The 23,550-nt window shown below is 35.1% G+C and overlaps 2 protein-coding genes across 10 annotated transcripts in view; one reads left to right on the forward strand and one right to left on the reverse strand.

Annotated features, from left to right (window-relative positions):
• Positions 1–12,010, reverse strand: part of LOC125233500 (MAP7 domain-containing protein 2-like) — a 67,183-nt gene extending 55,173 nt beyond the window's left edge. For 6 of the 8 annotated variants that reach the window (XM_048139559.1, XM_048139580.1, XM_048139553.1 and 3 more), the window contains exon 1: positions 11,833–12,009. In XM_048139559.1, the coding sequence (XP_047995516.1) occupies positions 11,833–11,875 (43 nt within the window). In that variant the 5' untranslated portion in view covers positions 11,876–12,009. Of the gene's footprint in view, positions 1–11,832 lie in introns of all 8 variants that reach the window. The other 2 variants (XM_048139549.1, XM_048139564.1) reach the window with 2 other exon arrangements.
• A 4,746-nt stretch (positions 12,011–16,756) lies between these two features.
• Positions 16,757–23,550, forward strand: part of LOC125230440 — a 47,293-nt gene continuing 40,499 nt past the window's right edge. For both annotated transcript variants that reach the window (XM_048135580.1, XM_048135587.1), the window contains exon 1: positions 16,757–17,043. In XM_048135580.1, the coding sequence (XP_047991537.1) occupies positions 16,986–17,043 (58 nt within the window). In that variant the 5' untranslated portion in view covers positions 16,757–16,985. The remainder of the gene's footprint in view (positions 17,044–23,550) is intronic.

Below are 23,550 nucleotides of genomic sequence, written 5' to 3' on the forward strand. Positions count from 1 at the left end.
TTCAAACAAAAAAAAAACTAAATCTAAATCGGTTCATTCGTTCGAGAGCTACGATGCCACAGACTCACACGCAGACAGACAGACACGTCAAACATAACAACCCAGCGTTTTTGGGTTAAAAATACACTGTGCCCAATTAATATTATTGTGTGTAAAATAAAACAATATGAGTATTGTAATATTATCATACGTAGTTTGTTGAAAAGTGTTGAGTATTTACTGTCCTGATCCTCATATACCTAGCATCAATGTATTTTCGGCTCAGTACGTAAAATGTGCAGAATCTTTTACGTAACGACTAATAACATATCATATATAATTACCAATTCGACTCACAACTACTGTTACCTACATACTTATCCACTCATAGTCAAAATTACTAGCTTTTGCCCGCGGCTTCGCTCGCGTTGGAAAGACAAAATGTAGCCTATGTCACTTTCCATCCCTTCTACTATCTCCACTTAAAAAAATCACGTTAATTCGTCGCTCCGTTTTGTCGTGAAAGACGGACAAACAAACAGACACACACTTTCCCATTTATAATATTAGTATGGATTAACACGTTCGCGGACGCGTATACTATAGCATACGTTTTTATACTCCTTCTGGTGACGCGTATGCTATAGAATACGTTATTTGGTTTGAATTTCTGCGTCTGTTTGCTTAGTAATGTGCTTGTTCACAGTATAATATTATTCACCAACATTTCCTCTACCATTCACTAGAATCATACTATGCATACTGCAACATTACATAGTTTTATCGCAGTTAAAAAATATGCTGTGGCGTCACAAATCGAGTTCACCGTTTTGTGACGCGTATGCTATAGAATACCTCTTTGTATGGAAATTTGCTCAGTAGCCCCTCGAGTGTCACCGGGAGTTGGCCCGTGAAATGTGGCCAAATTTCGAGCGCAAACGCAATTTTACGGATTGTTTAAAAAATCATAAGTAATTATTTTTACAGTTTCTATATATTTTTGTGTTGCGGTTTTGTTAACAAACATGTCCACTGTCGTTTTATAATAATACACCGTGATTTTGGTTGCGATAAATTAAGAAAACCGAGGCATGTTTATACCTATTATTTGAGTAATTTCCTTCGTACTTAGTCATTGCTTTGCTCATATAATTGTGAATAAACCCTATTTCTGGTTGATACTGACTGTTTACGTTAAATTATGTCTTTTTGAGTGAATTTTGTTGGTGTTTAACTACTTGAACTTGGTTTAGATGCTTTTAAAACAGTATATAAAGCTGGGCGAATCATCGCGTAGTGAGAGGTAGTGGATGAGTTCTACCCAGAAATTATCGCACCAAACGAAGGCCTTTAGCACCTATACAACAGCAGGTTTGAACAAACATTATTCTAGTTTCAATGACGAAACGGGTGACTACAGTTCTGACGAAAGTTAGGTACTCCAAAAGAGTCTGTAGGAGATACACATTTAGACAATTCTTCTTGTACCAAAAAACTCTGTATTCGTGAACAAGCTTTATACTTTTATTTGTGGGCATCATCCCCGCAGCCAGAAACACTAAATGTTTTATTTGATATGATTCTACAGAATGAATCTGCTGTATCACCATCTATGGATCGTATGCTATAGCATACGGTGTCATATAAGATCACATTTTGACTCAGTATTGTGTCACGGTATGCTATAGCATCGTATGCTATAGCATACGGTGTCACATAAGATCACATTTTACCTCTGTATTTTGTCAGGTATGCTATAGCATCCGAATGCTATAGCGTTCCTCGTCACATAATTACCCTAATATAAGCTGTCTAAGGACAGGTATGCTATAGCAGTCGAAAAATTCCCATACAAAATATTAGTGTCCCAGAGGGGTGACTGAGCGTCCGCGAACGTGTTAAATATAATAACGTTATAAAAATATGAAGAAAACTTTATCTAATATCAATCAACACGGTCAACACCTGAACATAAATTTAGTCAAAGACAAACGTACCTTATAATTTACAGTTTTCCCATGTGTAGGATTTTCCTTCACATAATGTGACGTTATCTGGGAAACGGGACCTTATTGTCGATGGCGCTTACGTCCCGCGGTGTCGTATTTGTATACGAACATCGCTCATAACGCCGTAAGCGCCATCGACAATAAAGTCCCTTTACCCAGATAACGTCACATATATTTTTCATATTTTTTTAAATGTAGGTATGTAAAGTTTTGATCATTTTTATGATCAATTGATCACATCTCTATAATCCATCCTATACAGCACTTAATTAAAATGTATCATTAAGCATTAGTCTCTGAATAAATATCCAAGACATTTAAGCATTTACAAAGTTTACTATTGCCACAGAATATATAATAGTACAAGTACAGAAGGCCCACTGCTTTGATGTTCACGAAATGCCGCCTTTTTAAATGCCTACAAAATTCTAACAAAGAAACGAGCCGCACGTGCGCAGCGTCGGATGATAGGGTTGCCTATGGATTAAAACAAATTAATTCTCAGATAAAATGTTATACTATATATTCAAGTCTTGACTACTTTCTAGGTATATATACAGTATTTATATATTTTTGTTTAAGCCTTCAGCATCACAAGCCTTATTGAACTTTTTCGTGGGACTTAATCAATAAGATCTGTGTAAGATTGTCCTATTTTATTCATGATGTCTATTTAACTAAGCATTATTATCCATTCCACACGTGGACTTCGCATATGAACCTTAAAAAAAACTCGCGACGTAAAGTAACAATAGAAAGTGCGAACATGCGTTCCGTGAGAATGCGCGTCACCCCTAATTAGGCCGCGAACTCGCGGCCGCCAGCATGTACTTGTAGCGCGGCGATAGAATCGCGGAGTGAGCCGCCCCTGCTATTGCGTGATAACTAATAATATTAAAATAATGAAATGACATGCAGAAGGCGGTGATCTAGGACAAATCGCGGATCGTACGCCGTTTCCTCTCTCTGCAGCCCTAACCACCGGCAGCTTGGCCAGCTTGGGCCCTGCCCCGCTGCTGGCGGCACCCTAGGTTAGGTTTTTTATAATGTGTTTATATATTTTGTATTGTTTTGTATGTGGTTTTGTATTTTACTTTTATAATCATATTATAAAATAGCCTAATCTAAGAGAAAAGATAAATAAAGGAAATAATAATATGGCGTAACTTTCTTTAGTAATGATTTCTAGTTATGTTTTCGAAATCACATAGTAACTAATGTATAAATTGAGAGTTAAAATTTTGAAAAAAAAAACCCCGACACTATGGACCGATTTTCATGAAACATGCCTAAGAACACTCCCGACTAACTCAGCTTTCAAACAAAAAAAACTAAATCTAAATCGGTTCAGCCGTTTGGGAGCTACGATGCCACAGACAGACACACACACACATACAGACGGAAACGTCAAACTTAACACCCCGTCGTTTTTGCATCGGGGGTTAAAAATATAATTAGAAGAAAATATTTCAATCGATTTCATAAATAAAATATTAAAAAAATAGCCTGTTACAGCTTAGACATACATAACATAAAATACAATTATGGTTAGATTGGTTAGTTTAGTAGCCAAATAATACATAGGGACGGCAACATTTAAAATTGTATTTTTGTGATAGGAAGTTGGTTCATTGGATTAGTCTTTCATCAGTTTTGCTTGTATCAGTTTCCTAAAGAACATATTCTAAAACTGGGTACCAAAATCTACTCACTACAATCTAATTAATTTTGGAGTTTCCAAGGTGCATAGAATGACGATAATAGTTATTTGTTATACAAGGGGGCAAAGTTGTATTTTAACGCCGAGTGTGGAATTGAAAAACGAGCAAGTGAAAGGATTCTATAGTTGAACCACGAGCGAAGCGAGTGGTTCGAGAATAGAATCCTGAACTTGCGAGTTTTTTAACACACGAGAAGTAAAATACATTTGCACCCGAGTGTAACACAAAACTTTTCCCCTCACTATAGCGAGGAAACTACAACGCAAAAAATGCGTTTATCACTGCTTCCAGTAGTTCCACAGGTGGTAAATCATCTTTATTACTAGATTCACTTAGTTTTATCAATTTTAGAGCAGTTAATTTGACTTTATTCAAGGTCAAATTACTTTACCCACTAGTGGATAAAATGCGTTTTTACCCGCTGGTATTAAAGGACAAAACACGTGTTTCCGAGCTAGTGAGGGGAAAATAATATTTCCTTGTCTTATCAAGAAACTTCAGGCGTCATTTTTGAGCACATTATCATGTCAGCTTATATCAAATACGTTATAGGACTTATAGGTATATATGCTTTAATCAAATATCCACGTGAAGTTGCATGTCAATACCATAATATGTCAGGGTTCGAGGATATATATCAATGGATATATATCAAGATATATATCCAGCTGGGTTCGCCGATATATATCAATGCATATAAATATCCGATATATATCATTTTTTTATGAATATGGCAAATTGAAAATAATTAAAAAAAAATTGTTAAAAATATAGTTTTTTTTTTGTGTTTGTTACTGTTTTTCTACTAAATGTTATGTTTTAGTAGATTTTTCCTTATCCTAAAGTTGTATTCATAAATAATGCTTCAAAATAAAAATATATCTTCCATACAAAATTGATATATATTAAAGTTGATATACATCCGATATATATCAGAAATATCCGATATTTTGATATTTATTATAAATATCGGATATTTTCGAACCCTGCCATATGTACAGTCAGCAATACTAAAATCTTAGCAAGTGAACACCTTGGATGCAAACACAATGCTTTTCTTTTTACAACTGACTGATGTATGAGCAGCATGACATGAGTGAGTATAGTCAAGTCCAGTACAAGTTCAAATAATGTAAACCAACCAATTTACTTTCAATACTTCGTAACCACACGCTGTTTGAAAACAATCATGATCTAATCTTCAATTTACATACTTTAATATTTCATTTGTATTGTTATTTGATAAAATGTAGAGTAATTAATAATGATTCAATAATTTGGTTTCAGTTCATTTGTTTACTATTTGCTTTTACCATTGGAATCGAATTCGACAAACACGAGGAGGGTTCTGAAAATTAGACTAAGGGCCACTGGCCATTTGGATCAACTAGAGTTAACAGACATAAACGACACGCACGGAGCAAAGGTCTATGGAAATTTTTGTATAATTTTGAGGAATTTAGGTAACAGTGACAGACGGTTTGGTGGACCCTTAAGAAAGTCAGAACAGGAGGGCGATTTTTTGAATCCCGCATACGGGATTTTGTCCCTAAAATACCGGTTGAAAACGGTGAGTTGCCTATTATTTTCAGTGACAATTTTCTGAATGGACTTCCGGTTCGGGTGCCATCTTAGCGGCATCGTGTCGTGAATAATTTCTCCTTCTTTTGCTCATTAATGTTGTTTAAAGTGTAATATCGATAGCTTATTATGCAGTAAACTAATGTTATAGTGAGAAGCTGATGAAGAATTAATCTCGAAACGCGTTTAGCCCCTTTTTTGTCATCGACGGCCGATAGTCCACGTGCCCTTATAAAATCTAGCTATCAATTTACAAGTGCCAACTACCGAACAACGTCGCGCTTACCGTACCAAAATCTAAAACAATTAGCTTATATCACCTTGACACTGACAAAATAGTCCCACCAAATGGGACTGAGGCCATTTATATAAAAAAAAAATCTGAATTCGAACGCGTGAGACTCAAAAATCGGCCCGCTGCTAGGTAACATACAGAAAACCGTAAACATATCGGTACACGCGAGTTGCTCAAAAATATGTACGATAAGATAACACTTAAAGCGGCGAATAGCACATATTTTGTAGACCTTTATTTTTACATTTGACTATTTCTTCATCTACAGATTCAGAACATCTCACGTACCTATGCCTAAAACTATGTATAATTCCAATAGCACGTAGCGAGATTGATCGTGGCATATATTATGATAGATAGGAATATAATAAAATAATCTTGGTAATGCAGTCTGTTAAGGTGTTTGTGCGTAGGTGTTTCATCGGTCAGTGAGTCAACTCGGCCTTCTGAGATCATTATCTGAACATAGCAAAGTTAACAGATGTCTATAGGGACAATTGAGTTTGTTATATTAAATATGACTATTAAAATATGATAATAATGCAGTTACTGATACGACAAAGAAAATGTCCGTTTCTTAACAGAGACACTTTGGCCTTTGAGGTTTTGTATCATTATTATATTTACCGTAGGTAATATGTTATAGTGATAACTATAAATGGACTATATTTTTGTTCGCCGGACGCTATTTGCTATATCGCTCGAAAAAATACAATATGAAATAAGTTTATTATGGCTTCAAGTTTTTTTTTTTTAAGAACTATCAGTTTTGGAATAGTACTCTCGAAACTCGCGTTAAACCATAGGTGGCCTGGACTCGTACGCATATATATTTTATTTTATATTTACATAGTATTTGATTGTGTCGCCGAGATTCTTTATTAGCGTTATTATCCTACTACTAACATTTATTTCTCCCTATCCTAATCTATCATTTTCTAACACTGTGAACTAACATAGACTGGCTATTTATCTATCACTATCGCATTGAGGTACCAATGTAAACATTATTGACCTGATCGATAGCTCTCCACATTCCGACATCTCGCTTATCAGTAGATAGCGATACCAAGATACTTAGGTAGGTGCCGTAAAGAGATCTACGTTTTATGTTTGATAGAGTACGTTTCTGCAGATGATTAGGATAGCCGAAGTAACAAGAGACTTGCATTCCTATTCAAATACAGATACTTATGAATAAACTCCTCCCTGAGATTTGGAAGGAGGTTAAAAACAATCCGAAGCATCCTATTAAGGATTTGGATTATCGTCAGTAAATTAAATTCATTGGAAATTAAATTCAATTTAATACCTAATGATAGTAATGATAATAATGATATGAGAATAAAGTTCAAAATCAGTTTTCAATGTTAGGTACATTATTTTTATTTTTAGATTTAAGGCGAGTTTTCATCACTTTTACGCTACAATCCGCGCACTATCAATAATTTGCAAATAATTGTTATTGTTAATATTATATTGGTATAAAACAAAACGAGAAACTATGTAGTTTCCTAACTAGCTTTTACATCTTGAGCGATACTGTCAAGGAAGCACTGACTAATCAGGTTATTCACCTGCTTTGTCAACCGCTACCGGTTCGAAAGCAATATACCTACCTACCTAATACCAAATTAGCCATACACCATACGCCACAGACGTCATCAATTATGCTATGAGTAGGTGGATATGCAACTTACCTACCTACCAAATGTCGTGTCGAGTTAATCTTACTAAGCAAATACCCAAATCTGATCATGTAGGTTTCACATAAGGTTACATCCGAAATACCAAAACACCTACAAGATTTCACAACTTTGACGTCTGAGCTTAGAATGCATTTTAGTTCAGAAATGACGACAGTAAAATGATATGGAAATGTCCACTTTTTTTCGTGGTAAATAAAGTTCAAAATCAACTTTAGTCAAGTCAAGGTCGTCATCTCGCCATTGATAATATGTTGATTTGATTATATTACCAAAGCTCCCCTGTTTATGAATTAATTTTAGTATGCTGTTTGGCCGCAAAATGGGTTTATTGATTTAGAATTCGATTACGAGTTGAGTCAGACTTCCATAATGATGATCATCTTTTGATGATGTTAAATTTCCTTTAAAATATGTTACAGGTTAATGAGAGTGGATGGACTGTTTTTTCTCAATGCTAGCTCGCCTCACTTCTAGCTATTTATCACATATTACATCCAAGTGCACATATGGTAGAATATAGTATTTTTGTATTTAAAATAAAATAAATTGATGCTTTCTGGAGAAAAAGAAACACAATGTACAATAGACGAACTTAATGCCATAAGGCATTCTCTACCAGTCAACCAACACCAACCATCATAATTTCAGTTATTGACAAAAATCATAATCTCTCCATGTACCCAATTAATGCAATCAGATCAGATGTTTTCCAAACACATGACAAGGCTGGGTGAAATACTGCATTTTGTCATGAAAGCATGATATTACTAATTAGCTAAAGTAGGTACTTTCTAGCACAGTGAAATGCTATTCTGTTTATACTAACAGTGTATATTTAGATGACATGTCCATTCAGTCTGTGAGTCATGACATCACTGATGAATTATGCATAGAATGTCAATAGTCAACACCCAAGAATAGGTGATGGGCTAAGATTTCCAATTGGTTGAAGTCATAATACCTACATTGTTAATTTGAAATATATGCAAGATTAAATTAATAATGCAATAACAATATATTGGATTTGCTATAGCAATTAACCTAACCACAAAATAAAATTTTTGATAAAACCCCGATCGCGACATAGTGGACGCACTTTCATAAAACATGGCTAAGAACACTCCTGACTAATTCGGCTTTCAAACAAAAACTATATATCGGTTAATCCGTTTGGGACATAGCTCCCGAAACAGACAGACACACACAAAAAGACAGACAGACAGAGACAAACAGACAGACACAGAGACACGTCAAATTTATCACCCATTAAAAATATGTGATATGAAAATATATGATTAATATGATTTTGATAATGTAATATTTTAAACACATTTTGTTTATTGTACTGTTATCAATAATTATAAAGTCAATTTAACATCAATGAGCAGTTTTAACTGCAGTAATGATTTCACTACTTTGACTAGTGATGTGCAAGTTGCGGAAACTTTCCAAAAAATGTTAAATGGTGAATGTTACTGTCGTCAATAGAAATTACACACAAAACCATTCAATGACATATGTATATTTTAGCATGAACTCATTATTTTTATGATTTAGAATCATGTTGTGCCTATTATATTATATTCTGTGGTGGTGCTAAGAATTGAATAAATATCACATAAATGTCGAACGAAAACTAAGGGCATTTTGAATACAAGGTTTGTATACATTGTTGGCAAATTCTATTGATGGTTTAGTATTTTTTACTTAAGTGTTTGCCATTTGAACTTGCAACTCAAAGAAATAGTTTCATATTTATTTAGTTTCTCTACAAAGAGCACCCGTTAAATAGAAATAAATTACCTAAGATATTGGTATCTTCAAGTATTTGCTATTTTCAAGATAGATCTAAGGTCTGTAGAATGAGCCTTATTGTTTACACTACCTTATTTCTTATTGTTTCCATCTATTAGTTTAAAAAACCAAGTGCTCCACCGTGCATGTATGTTTCTTTACAATCAACTCAAAAACTACTTAAATTAAAAGATTTCCATTTAGTATTGGTATTCACCTACAAAATCTAAAGGGCTTTTTGTGAGTAAATGACTAGAAATATGACAATATTTGCTAATAAAGTCAAATTTAAGATAATTATATAATAACACAATGTTTGGTAAAAATGTCTTTCCCCCTCGCTCTCTCTCTCTCTCTCATTTTTTTCAAGAAAAGAAATTAGCAATGGTATATGTCTGCCTTTTAAGGATAATTTACTATACCCATTTTTAGCTATACTTCCGGTGTGAAGCTGTACTTAATAATTATCAGCAAAATAACTTCTAAATAAATTATGAATAGTCTGTTACACCAGATTATCCATGCTAATATTATAAATGGGAAAGTGGGTGTCTGTTTGTTTGTCCGTCTTTCACGGCAAAACGGAGCGACGAATTGTCGTCATTTTTTAAGTGGAGATAGTGGAAGTGGAAGTCTGTCTGTCTGTCTGTCCGACTGTGTGTGTGTCTGTCTGTGGCATCGTAGCTCCCGAACGGATGAACCGATTTCGATTCAGTTTTTTTTGTTTGAAAGCTGAGTCAGTCGGGAGTGTGGCTAAGAGCCATGTTTCATGAAAATCGGTACACTATGTCGCTGTCGGGGGTTTTTTCAAAATTTTAATTTTGTGGTTAGGTTATTGTCTCTTTCTAACGCGAGCGAAGCCATGGGCAAAAGCTAGTAATCTAATAAAATAAAATGCCACCTGATTCATAGACTGTGTACAAGCTAGTGAGAGCTAAGATAAATTACTATTTCTCCAATATCATAAGTGAGATCTCTTACACAATGCATAACTACAAGTCTCATTCTAACATAAACAAAAATGTCCAAATGATGGATGGGGACAAACACTTCATCATTTGACTAATGTTTATAATAAATTCGTTATTAAAAACAGTAAAAGAAAGGGCCCTGCATAGGAAATGTACAATTTATTTGAAGCCAAATTTACTGGACTGCAAATTATCATATGCAATATGCATAGTTTCAGATATTGTTTGAGGCAGAAGTGGCCATTATCAGCCTGATAGCAAGTTATTAATCCAATACAAACACTTCAAGATAAGGAAGGTGGAATCACCATGTTATGAACAAGAAATTTTATATGAAAAAAGTGTACCTGGGTATACTTTTTTTTTGATATGCAATATTTTAGCTCATTGTATATTTGACAGAAAATGCTCAATATAGCATCATTGGACTGGAAGAATGAATCCATAATCTTGAGCATTCTCAACTGTGATGTGACAAAAATCTTACTGTCACAATATACACCGTTTTTATTAAATTCAGTTAACTTTAAGGGAAGGTTCTTTAGATCAAATACTATTAATTTCTCTAAGAAACTAGCGTCTTAACTTTACGGTTATTCAGTTATTAAAAAAATAAAGATAATTACTGAACATGTGTGTGACAGACAGCCTTTACCAATTTACCAATTTCTAATGTTATTTGTTTTGACATGTGCCGTCAATCACTTGACACTAACTTGAATGTTATTCGTAAGGGTCTCTCATACTAATAAATTCATTTATTATGTATGAAAATGATGAAAAAATTTTTTTGCGAATTTAACTAAAACTGATATACAGGGTGGTTCCTGATAATTAACCTAGCTACGTGTCGAATTTAATGGAAAACAAAAAAAACACGGTGTTGAGTATTTATAAACATAAGGATAAGATATTACTATTATGATATTAACAGACAAAATAAGATATCAGACAGACTCAGTTTGTGCTTAAAACAAGTGTTATTTGCAACAAATAATCTAGTTCTTTCTTTGACAGCTCTACCTAAAATTAATTTAGTTTTACTACATAATTACCCCTTGTTTATCTGGTTATCAAGAAAGTAATATATTGGCGTAATACGGGGCTAATGCTTATCTTTGTTATTACTTCAGCGATAAATCTAATTTCTAATCCAGGTACCTATCCACTTAGGTAGGTATAACAAAACTTGTTTTGTCTAAAATTAGATATACTTTAACAGGAATTGCAGAGAAGGTATGCACAAAATACAAAGAAGTGAAAAACAGAACCCATCAACTTGACGTCTACTACTGTTGCTTGAAGCACAGAAATGTCAGAACAATCATATGGTGCATATGACTCAAGTATAGCATCATAAGGTCAACAAATGATTAAATATACATTACATAAGGCAACTTAGTCACGAAATAACTCACTGGACACCAAAAAAATATCAAATAACGGTAATTTAGCCATGGAATGAATCAAAGTTTAGGTTCAGACCATGAATATTGCATGGAATGACATTAGTACTCATTTTTAGCACATTCCTGCGCACTTGTAACCGTCTGGCACGCATTTGGCTAATAATAGAACATACCACGACGCTAAAAAAGACGCCTAATAAAGATAAAAACAAAACATAACACTTGCGACGGGCGAACCACTGCGGACATTCTCGAAAGCGGTGCACAGACCCACGACGTGGGGCCACGACACGGTTTAGGGTTAGACGGTATTTAAACACTTATTACACATAACAACACGTTTTAACTTTTATTGAACTGATACCTTTACTTTCAGCGGTTTCCGCAATATTCACGTCATCAACCATCTTGCTGGATGACAGTCACTCACTAATTCACTTCACTTTTTAATCGAACATATTCGAAAACTCATACTTCGTTCACTATTTTCAGCCAGACAGCCAGCCAGCGATCTATACGACGGACACTGCGTTCCGTTCGACGCCAACGAAATATGAACGAAACGCATTACGTATGCTGACAACTTCAAAGAATTGCTGCGTTTGCGTTATAATTACTTGTACATTGTTTAAATTATAAATCGATGGAATGCCTAATGAATAATATTAATATTTATAGAAAATACAGCGCTTTGTATAAAAATGGTTTTCTAAGAGTTAATTTCAAAATTATTTAATTATGGCGACATCTAGTGAATTACATAGACACTACAGTTGCTCACTCTATTTAGCGCCATCTCTGTTTTGTTTACTGCTCTATCAGAACGTTTATGTGCATGTCAAAGAACACTTCGTATTAAATCTGTATTAGATGTATAGATGGCGCTGTAAACAATTACTTTACCGCTATCTGTTGGTTAAATGACAAACTAAAGCGTTTTAAAATGCATGTGCTAGATGGCGCTATACACCAAAACATTGCACATGTGACTAAGTTTTTTTTCTATTTTAGGCCTAATATAAACGGCGTGCGAACTCTCATGCCATTTTAGTTGAGGTTGCATACAATTTTGCAGCCATCAAATACCGTAATGTAATAAAACTCGTACGCGAGTTAAGAGTACCGTCTAAATAGGCCATTATTCTTGCGATTTGCCATCGAAAGTTAAGACAAAATTCTTACGTTTATTTTTTAAAACGGTAGGTAGTAGGTATGTACTTATATTTAAGTAGGATAACCAACATTATCTTTACGCTCCAGTTATTATTAAGAATAATTAATAGTTTAAATTCCGACACGTTCTTACCTACAATCGCCAGCGGAAACTACCATCCTCAGTAAAATCGTTTCATCAAGGCAAAACAAACCAAACTTGCTAGATTTCTCTCATTTTTGATGAATGAAGGCATAAATGTTTTTAAATAGGTACCTAAGGTAAGGTAGATAGACAGCTCTACCTACCTCGTAACGTACTTATCTGAACTCTCCTCTTGAGTAAAGTACAGTGGGGCAAATCTTGACTGGGGAGCAATTGTAACTGATCTATTTTTTACATTATTACACTATGATATTGAGTTCTACATGTATCCACTGGACACACCTACCATATACCAGATACCTATAACCGGTGCCGGTGGACACTCTATTGTACAACATAGAAAAAATGGACCAGTTACATTTGCCCCCCAGTCGAGATTTGCCCCGCTGTACCTTATAGGCACTTTTAAAAAATCGCTTAAACGTATTGAATTTAAAATATATCCTGACGATGTTCCGAACTCTTTAATAGCGTTCCTGGGTGCGTAGCCTAATGGCACAAACGCTCACGAAACGAAACGCTCGTAGATATCTATCTCTATCGCTCTTGCGTATTGTTTGCGCGACAGAGCCAGACTACCTTTCGCGGCGTTTCGTTTTCGTTTCGCGTCGTAGAAATGCCATTCGGCTACGGGGCCTGGTCTGGTGTAAAAATTGCCAACCACTGCCAACATTCAAGAAACCACTAAATGAACCATAAATAATAAAGATTTTTTTTGACTAGTTTATGCAATCAAACATAACATAAAGCTAGTTTTACTTGCAAAAAAAACTTTTATTTAAAAGTTAAAAAATCGACGAAAGTGCATCTGTCGAGTTAGGCCGAAATTGTGACCAACCCTCTCACTTTGCAAGGAAAGCGGGACTAAAGTAAGCTGACGGCAGGTACCAACATAAAACAAAACGTTTAGATAAATTCGCTTCCACTTTTTGTGCAACGCACAAACGACATGATTGTCTCAACTCATTCGTAGTTTGCGAAACCACTGACTCATTCTGGTAAGTTTTTACTTAATGTTCAGTCAGTTTAGTTGTAAAATACCTATCTTTCTCATTTAAGTTTTGACCTCATTCAGAAAGTCAATAGATACCTAATAGTTGAATTTTATCATATCATAAGAAGAAATGTCATCTAGCATTGTGTGGTAGCAACAGAGGACGTCATTCTAGATCTAGAAATGAAGGCTCAACTGGTACAGCATCTCCATCCTCGCCTTACAGAATAACACAAACACAGACAAATCTGCCAAGACGCTTTCTCACAAGCTCACAATATGGGTCTGAATTAAGGAAGACCAGAAATGAAATAATAAATTTCAGTTTTAGATTTTTTTCGGTAGGAGTTATCTAAAAAAATAACCTTACCAAAACATTAAAATTTTGAAAAAAAAACCCCGACTGATTTTCATGAAACATGGCTAAGAACACTCCCGACTAATTCAGCTTTCAAACAAAATAAAAATCTAAATCTAAATCGGTTCATCCGTTCGGGAGCTACGATGCCACAGACAGACATACGCACAAACAGACAGACAAAAACAAACAGACAGACTCGTCAAATTTAGGGTGTTAGAAGTTTGACGTGTCTGTCTGTGTGTGTGTCTGTCTGTCTGTCTGTTTGTCTGTCTGTTTGTGGCATCGTAGCTCCCGAACGGATGAACCGATTTCGATCTAGTTTTATTTGTTTGAAAGCTGAGTTAGTCGGGAGTGTTCTTAGCCATGTTTTATGAAAATCGGTCCACTATCTCGCGGTCGGAGGTTTTTCAAAATTTTAATTTTGTGGTTAGGTTATTCGTTATTGATTGGCTGACTCACTGATGATCACCATTCATCAAAACTCTGCTGTTGGTGCTTCGAAGTACTAGAAAGCAGATATTTGGTATAGTTAAGCTACCTACTGTTAGTACATTACTCGTACACCAAGAAAATTTTAACAGCTTGAAATTTCACCAACTGACCTTTAAAGGTGGATGGAGGTTTTTACGATTCTTCCTTTAAATTGGATGCAAGAAATCTGAAAATTTATTCAGGGATCCTGGTCATACACAATAAAAAACGTACTTATTTCAGGATTTTAGGAATACACCCTCCAAATTCGGGCATCGAAGGTTGTCACAACTTATGACTCATAAGAACTTTTCAAATTGAATAAATTCAACCAAAAAAATATTTCAATTTAAAGTTATGTCAGTCAAAAAATTATGAGATGCTATGTAGAGTCAAGCTTCTAACTCTATAAATCCTTACTTCGCAAACTATACACATTATTTAAACTATGTGGCTTGTCATTTCGATGTTGTATTAATATTTATTTAATGTTCAATACTTTTTTCTTGTATTAATAACGAAAAGAAATTATGTTTTTGGTGATAAATGTGATAATAAGTATTGGGTGGTATTGGTTAATTGTTATTAACAAATAAATTTCATTTCATTTTCATTTCATTTTAGACCTCTACTCATACTGTTTGTTACTTACCATTAGGTGAACCGTAAAAAAACTGCACTAACCTAACCACAAAATTAAAATTTTGAAAAACCCCCGACCGCGACCTAGTGGACCGATTTTCATGAAACATGGCTAAAAACACTCCCGACTAACACAGCTCTCAAATAAAAAAAACTAAATCGAAATCGGTTCATCCGTTCGGGAGCTACGATGCCACAGACAGACACACACACAGACAGACAAACAGACAGACAGACAGACAGACACGTCAAACTTATAACACTCCGTCGTTTTTGCGTCGGGGGTTAAAAAGGAAAGATACCTAATACCGGGGGCCGATTTTTGAGTCTCACTCTCACTAAAGTACCGGTTGAAAACGGTGAATTGCCTATTATTTTCAGTGACAATTTTCAGAATTCGAACGCCGTGAGACTCAAAAATCGGCCCCCTGCATCAGAAACCATTATGTGAACTATAATTAGACTTTGGTAACGTTTGAAACAAATGTATTCTAAGCTTTTAAAACAATAATTTATATTACGAGTTGAGCTGTAAGGTGATTAGTAACTGACTAATGCAACATTTCGAAAGCGACCTTGCGTAAGTGCAGGGAAAACCACATTTGAGACGAGTGTTTTAATGGTGCATCCGTGACAAATTAGGAGAATGTCTATAAATAGATCCTGGTGGTAAAAAACCAAATCATATCTCTATAGATTTTTCTACTGTTGCAAAAGGAACCCCTCCCTGAATTCCCTGATTCATCCAGGCAAGGTCACAATTGCTTCAGCTATAGTAAATAGCTTTACTTACTGACACCAAATATCGAAGTTAATAGTGCATCCAGGTACGAGTAGGTAGAGCTAGTTGAAAGCCTAAAACGGATATTATTTCCTCTCTATGTGTGTCATATTATTTATGTATTTTTGTTCATATACCATGTTGAATGTAATTATTAGCTAAAATAAAGTTGGGTTCTGATTCTACTTTAAAATATTGATTGGCGTAGCGTAGACCAATAAAATTGACTCGGAACGGGAAACGTTTGTACGAGGTATTTAGGTACGTTGGTACACCCAGCGGATGCTGCCCTTGCCGGTATCATTCATGGGACGAAAGCAGTAGTAGTTCCCATCAGAATGGGGAAAATGGGAAGTGCAAGTTTACAGTAGCATATTTTTAGTACTTAATGTAATTTAAATACCTACATAGGATTTGGCCGGATATAATTAAAAAGCTGTGACTCAATAAAATTTTAACTAATTTTGACGTTAACTCAGAAATACCAGATCTGTAAGTTCAATGTTGACTTCGGTACAATTTCCAAAGAAACCGGTTTTGGCGAAAATTAAAGCGCGAGAATACAAAATACACGTCTCACCCAAAGACATTAAGAAGGTTGTCCAGTCCAAAGGTATTTAAGTAAGTTAATTACTTTCCAATTTTACTGGTTAGCGGTGTTTGCGATCAGGTTGTCTGCACACCTGAATAACACTGGCTGGTGAACGCAGTTGCCGTTTGACTTTCGAACGAGCGCCCGATGCGCGCGAAAAACGTAGCTGTCAAACTTTTGCCGCCATCACTCGGCGTATTTTGACGTTTGCGAATTATAAAACAAAACAAACTTTTTTTTATAAATCGACGGCTTCATTGTAAATTTAATTTAGTGTTATTGAGTGTTTGTATAATATTTTTGAAGTATGCAGTGAAAAGTGTGTGTTTATTAAAGAACGTGTAAATTGGAATTAATAATGCAGCTTCTACACAACGCATGTGTTGCATGCTTACTTCTACTGGCTGTGACAATAGGTGAGGTTTTTAAAACAGTTGGTAAAACTAATTACCTAGGCACCTGGCTAGATCAAAAGTTAAGGTTAACCACATCGTTATCAAAATTAAACTGTATACGCGATTTATTGCGTCTCGCTTTTAATGAGTAATTTAAAAAGTTTTATTAATCGTGCTGGTAGGTATCAGACGTTCGCAACCTTAGTCACTGACTGAGCTAGTTACTCGATTAAATTATGAACAAACTTTAATAGAACAGTTTGACTTGTTATAAGTTTATCAATCTCGCCCACTTGGGTATTAAAAATTGATATAGACAATAAATAATTAACACAGTAATTATTATACATGGTATTTCATTCGAAAACAATTTATCACACCGATTGAAATAAATGAACTATACACTAAATTAATTAAGTACTTACCTACGATACCTACCTACCTTAAAGTACCTAATCATTTCATCAAAGGTAATTGGGCTAATTTAATAATTTGTATTACCCATTACAAATAATTATTTCTTATCATCAATTCGTCGAATGGATTTTAAACTTTACGAGTCATTAATAAGTGCTATATCAGCTCGTTAACGATCGCCTATCGATAGTATGCTATATTGAATGTCATACTTTCGCGAGAGAAAGTGGTTACCAATTAACACTAAAGATCCGGCGTTTACAGCAACAGGTTGTGCGCTGGAGTTCGTAAACAAATTATAACATCACTCTCGATTTTCACATATTATCATATAGGTATCTTTATGGTGGTAGTATTATCTTTACTATCTGGAAATAATTTAGGAAAATGCAAGAATCCTATTGATTTTATAATTTGTACCCGTTGTCTCTATCGGTTAGATACTTAAATATATAACATACATCCGAAGATATATTTTTTTTTCTTATTATTTATTTATTTATATAATTCATACGTGTATTTGTCTATTCGTCCTGATAAATCTTGAAGGTTTATATCCCTCTGCCACTGACGTGTCATTCATGACATGACATGTACCTACTTTAATATCAACATTATATGGGTGAAAAGGTGTCTGTGGGACGTCACATTATTAGCGACAGAGGGATATTGGCTAAAGGTTATATTGGAAATCAGAGATAAGCTCCAACATAGTCCCTCGGGTCAATATACCTTTAAGAAAAAAAATCATGAACAGACGACGATGGAGCTGATGTACACGTACAGATATTGTACTTAATATCATAAAATTATGTTTAAGACGCTACAGGAGCAAAAATGCTAAAATTGATATGAGCCCTCCTTTCAAATGGGAATTCTAGCTTAAATAATACATATACTAGTATTATTAAATAAAGTAATCGAACAAAAATTGTTCATTAAGAACAACAGTTAAAAGATATTGCGAAAAAATCTTTAGAATCGAGGTTCCGCTCTCGACTATTTCCTCCTTCAAAACTTAATCAATCGTAACGAAATTTGAGAATCTGAATAACAATTAAATAATCTGTGTCGGACCGTTTAGTTTTTTTGGCTAATTGGTACCAATTTTGAATACCGCACCTTTTTTACGCCATAATCAATAACGCCGTTTTTGGAAATTTTTGATAGGCTCTAGCGTCTTTAAAAATAATAATATCAAAAAATCGAAACGGTCCGACACAGATAAAAATAATAATAATCTGTGTTGAAAAATCATTACTCTATCTTCAAAAACCAGGGAGGAAATAGTCGAGAGCGTTTGTATGTAGTATTGACCCCCTATGTACCTACCGTCTTAAAAGATATTCATAGGACTCGCTAGTGTGCAGCGTGCTTTACAACTAACGGTGCAGTGTATTGTAAGTGTTTCATTGAGAAGGGCAGTCAGCGCTAGTCGGAGTAGTCGGACCTGGCTGGCCAGTTTCGCATCTATGTCAGGTGTTAACCGATATTTTATAAGCTGAGCACACACTGATCTGATAAGGAATATTGCTTTAGTAACCTGTGCCTCAGAGATATGAATATTATGAGTATTCACTAGCAAAAATGCTGAAAAACACATTCGGTTGGACTTGGAGGTAGTAATACTAGGAATGCGAATTGAGTGGTTCTCTGTTTCATTACTTTTTATAATTTCAACGTTAGTTCTGCGAGCTTTGGGCATCAAATAAAAATTTGTATGAAAATACTTTGAAATAGAAATAATTTATTCATGGCATAATTATTAGGACACACACCAGTGAAACAAAGAAACTACACGCACAAAAAAAGAACAACAGAAAAGTACAGAAAAGTACTACATATTTGCCTTGCAATGGTCCTGGCTCAGCATGGTGTTAGCCTGGGAGGGCCAACGCTGATCTCTCTTGTGGATAAAATGCAACTTCCTCATCCGTTTTTGAAGTAGGTACCTATCGAGAGCCTCTTACCAGTCGGTGAGGTAAAAAATTAATTACCGAGAATACCGAGTAATTAAGATTAATAAACATTTCAGTACGGTATTTGGGTGCAAATGTGACGGATGCGCACGCATAGCCCAGTGGTATAGTTACGCTTACGATTGTACGTCACGATTGGTGCATTAACACGGATTTTGTCTGAACCATACCCAACATGATAATAACGTGAATCGGGTAAGATGAAGACGGTACACCTGAGCTTCTAGCCAATTATGTATGCTAAAGATGAACATATACAATTGTATCAGTACTTGTCGTCTTGGCTAAGGCCCCTTGCTATGGCGTGCTTGGGTTGTCTAGTAAGTAGCTCACAAGCAGCCTGTAGGTTCCGAATATATTAAAAATAATGTTGAGCTATGGAAGGTTCATAAGATTTTTAGATGATTGCTTTCCAGTATAAAAGAAAATCATGATATTTATAATTGTTACCTACCTATGAATAACGAGTAAATTTCCCCGTGTGAACCACATAATTCTTTACAAAATTATGAGAAAACGTAACATTTATAAATGATTGAAAGTTTAACAAGACGTACGACGTAGGTAGGTGGCCAATCTGACCACTTTCCCTCATGAAGAAAGTTTTTAAAATTCTAGTGGCGTTCGGATTTGCATAATTATTTGGGACATAAGAAGCGCACAATCATAGATGCATGCGGAAACGGAAACCGATCTAATATAATATTAATAAATATGTTACACAACAAAACTAAAATTAATGCTAAAACTATAAATATTTTTAAGGCCCACTTGCACCAAACATTTAACTCGGGGTTAGTGAGCTGTCATCTGTCAAATTCCATATAAAATGGTGGGTTAACCCCCGGGCTAACCCTCCATTTTCGTTGGTGCAAGTGGCCCTTAGAAAGTTGATATTTAATGTTTTGTACAATAATAACAACTTGATTATAAACAAACTGTTTTCTAACTACTATGTCAGTCTTGTTTAATAATATTATTGTACTTACTTAACATTTAGCCTAAAATATTCTCCGTTGACCTCACTTCACATACACCAGTTAAACAACTAATAACGGAATTTATTGCCTTGAGCGGTAATGTTGTAAGGAAATCGTCCTTCGAGAGTAGGTAGCGAATTTGAGACCAATTCCGACAGTTTGTGCGTGGGCTTTGTGTGAGACTAAAAAAAACAATAAGTATAAGAATAGTGTCGAGACAACATGTGGATTCGCATTTTCATACAAACTTAGTCTTTATTCCAAACACGGATATTATATTTTTAGACAATTGTGCAGTTAAGTATTAAACATAGAATTTTGATACAGCTGTATGTTTATTGACCCCTGCTATGCCACTAGGTACAGTGAGCTGCAAAAGCGCATGGCAGTTTTATCAATGAGTTCATTCATAATTTCTCCTTGCAATTTCACTGTAGGTAGGTACCTTATTTGTGTAATTATTAAAACGGAAAAAGACAAACGTGGCAATGGTTCCTATATATTTAATTTACATTAGTGTCAGTATTCTCCCTAGGAGAATCGATCGTTCCATTAACGTGAAGAAATGAGACAGTTGCACTGGCATTTAAAACTAAATCCTACATTAATTTATGAATTTGTTACTTTACTTGAAACCCACACCTCTGTCGTACGTTAATTATAGTTTGTTTCTTAAATCGTAAGGCATAAGGCATAGCTCATATGGGTAAGGTTACCTCAAACACATCAAGTTACTCGCTGCACCAGTGAAGCGTGAACAGATGAAAACGTCCGATTGTATTGTAATTATATAAATCCCACACTTCCACGGCATACGGCAGAAGTTATAGGTTATTCACGGCTGTTTAGCTATCTTAATTGAAGAAACATTCTTTAAAATACGGGTCATGCAATAATTACGTTCTACGGAAATAGTAAATGGGATATTACATCGATAGATTAAGATAGAGCATGTTGATTTTTAGACATCACCGTGTACAAGTACATAGGTCACCATTATATCATTTTATTCACCATTGCAACACTTTAATGTGTTATTAACCTTAGTTTGATTACTTATATAGTTGAATACATACTGGTGGCTAACATAGGTTGGCAACCTATGGGCAATTTTTAGTCTTGCGACATAGATTGCCCATTTTATAAATCATCAATCAATGTCTCTCCCGAGTCAATCACTGTATTTTGTCGTAAATATTTTACAGAAAATATGCAAGTAAATGATTGATGTTAAAAATATTGATTTTAACAAAAGTATATTAATAAATAATTAAAGAGCTGCGTAAGTGCATTGCACACTGCCAAATTAGCCAATAGACTGGAAAGATTAAGACAGAAATTTCGACATAAGTATATTGGTAAACAGTAGTTGCTACAAAGATTCTGCCCGTCACATCGCTAGTCTTGTTAATCCGAATAAAAGTTTGGCAAGCTGCTAAAAGTTTGAAAGCGTTCATCAAATCTCATTTTGAAAGGTATATAATGTCGTTGTGTAAAAGCCCTGCACTACAATGCTAACCGTCAATCTGGCTAGGAAACTGCTGGAGAGCAATCCACCCTGGTCGTTACTATCGTTATGAATCTCGATCCTGGCACAGAAAATATTACTTATAGTACAAGTACAGAAGGCTCACTCCTTTGATGTTCACAAAATGCCGCCATTTTAAATTCTTACCTACATTAACAAACGGACCGCATGCGAGCACCCGACATTGAAATCTAATGAGCCGCGCGGCCGTCACCACTGAATGGGCCGCGTACTCGCGGTTGCCGGCATGTACTTGTAGTTGTAGCGCGGAGTGAGCTGCCCCTGATCCTGGTGAAAACCTTTGTGTCGAGGAGGTCTTTTGGTGGATAAAATTTTATTTATTAATTATGTTTTCAGATTGTAAACTACATCGACTAATGCTTCGCTTCGTAATGTATGAATCGATCATTGCAGGTCCTAGAAAATAGAAAGACAGTACATGCTAATTGAAAAAATGTGCTGAGAAAGTATCTCCAAATTTAGTTTCCTGTTCAAGTTGAAACAAAAAAGTATGTACAGCAAAGCAAGGTCGCTTGAAAAACGATATAACGTCGGGCCGTCCTTTCCGCACTAATTTTAAGTGCGATAGGGATGCATCATCCTCCTTGCCTTATTCCGGCACTTGTCACGGCTCATGGGAGCCTGGGGTCCGCTTTGACAACTAATCCCAAGATTTGGCGTAGGCACTAGTTTTACGAAAGCGATTGCCATCTGGCCTTCCAACCCAAAGGGTAACTAGGCCTTATGTGAATTAATCCGGTTTCCTCACGCGACGTTTTCCTTCACCGAAAAGCGACTGCCAAATATCGAATGACATTTCGCACTTAAGTTCCGAAAAACTCATTGGTACGAGCCGGGGTTTGAACCTGATAGGGACGCATCGATGCGATAAAAATCCAACTAGTGCCTCCTCTGGTGATAGGTATTATTGTCACGTTGAATGCAAACATTACCTAGAGATTGTTTATTAAATCAATAATCAACCTTTGTGCTTATACAATTTATCGCTTTAGGCTTAATTTTACATACAAATATGTATATGAAAGTCAATATTTATTCTCTTAGATATCACAGTAGGTACATTCTTTACATACAAAATTTAGTTGTAGTCGTGACCAATTGGTCAACGTGTGTATTTATCCAATAAAGTCAATGTCAAAACTATTTGCTTAGCTATTGTGGAATTTCTATCATACATGCGTGACGCATAATGTATTGTGAAAGTGTCATTTAATATTTACATGGCTATAAACTTCGTACATCTATCTAAAGCGTAAAGTTGTAAATGTACCTACCTAAAAGTATGTTTTTTTTTAATACATGATGTAATTTTTTTAGTTTTAGAGTTATTTAGGGTTTTAGATTTAATTTAATTTTATTTGTAAGCTAATTTGTACCCATTTTATACTTTAAATTGAATAAATTATATATCAGCAAGCATAGCGAAAAGTTGTAAATGTTATCTGTGTAGGTATAGCAAGTAAGTACCCCTAAGCTTAGAACACATAAGCTGCTTTTCTAACTTAGTAAGTTTAAGACGTATATATATATATATATAAAGTGAATCTGCCAGCGTAGCCGAATGGCAATAGTCGACGAAATGCAGTCTGGCTCTGTTGCGCCG

This window comes from Leguminivora glycinivorella, chromosome 1, assembly GCF_023078275.1.
Source record: "Leguminivora glycinivorella isolate SPB_JAAS2020 chromosome 1, LegGlyc_1.1, whole genome shotgun sequence".
Lineage (NCBI taxonomy): Eukaryota > Metazoa > Arthropoda > Insecta > Lepidoptera > Tortricidae > Leguminivora > Leguminivora glycinivorella.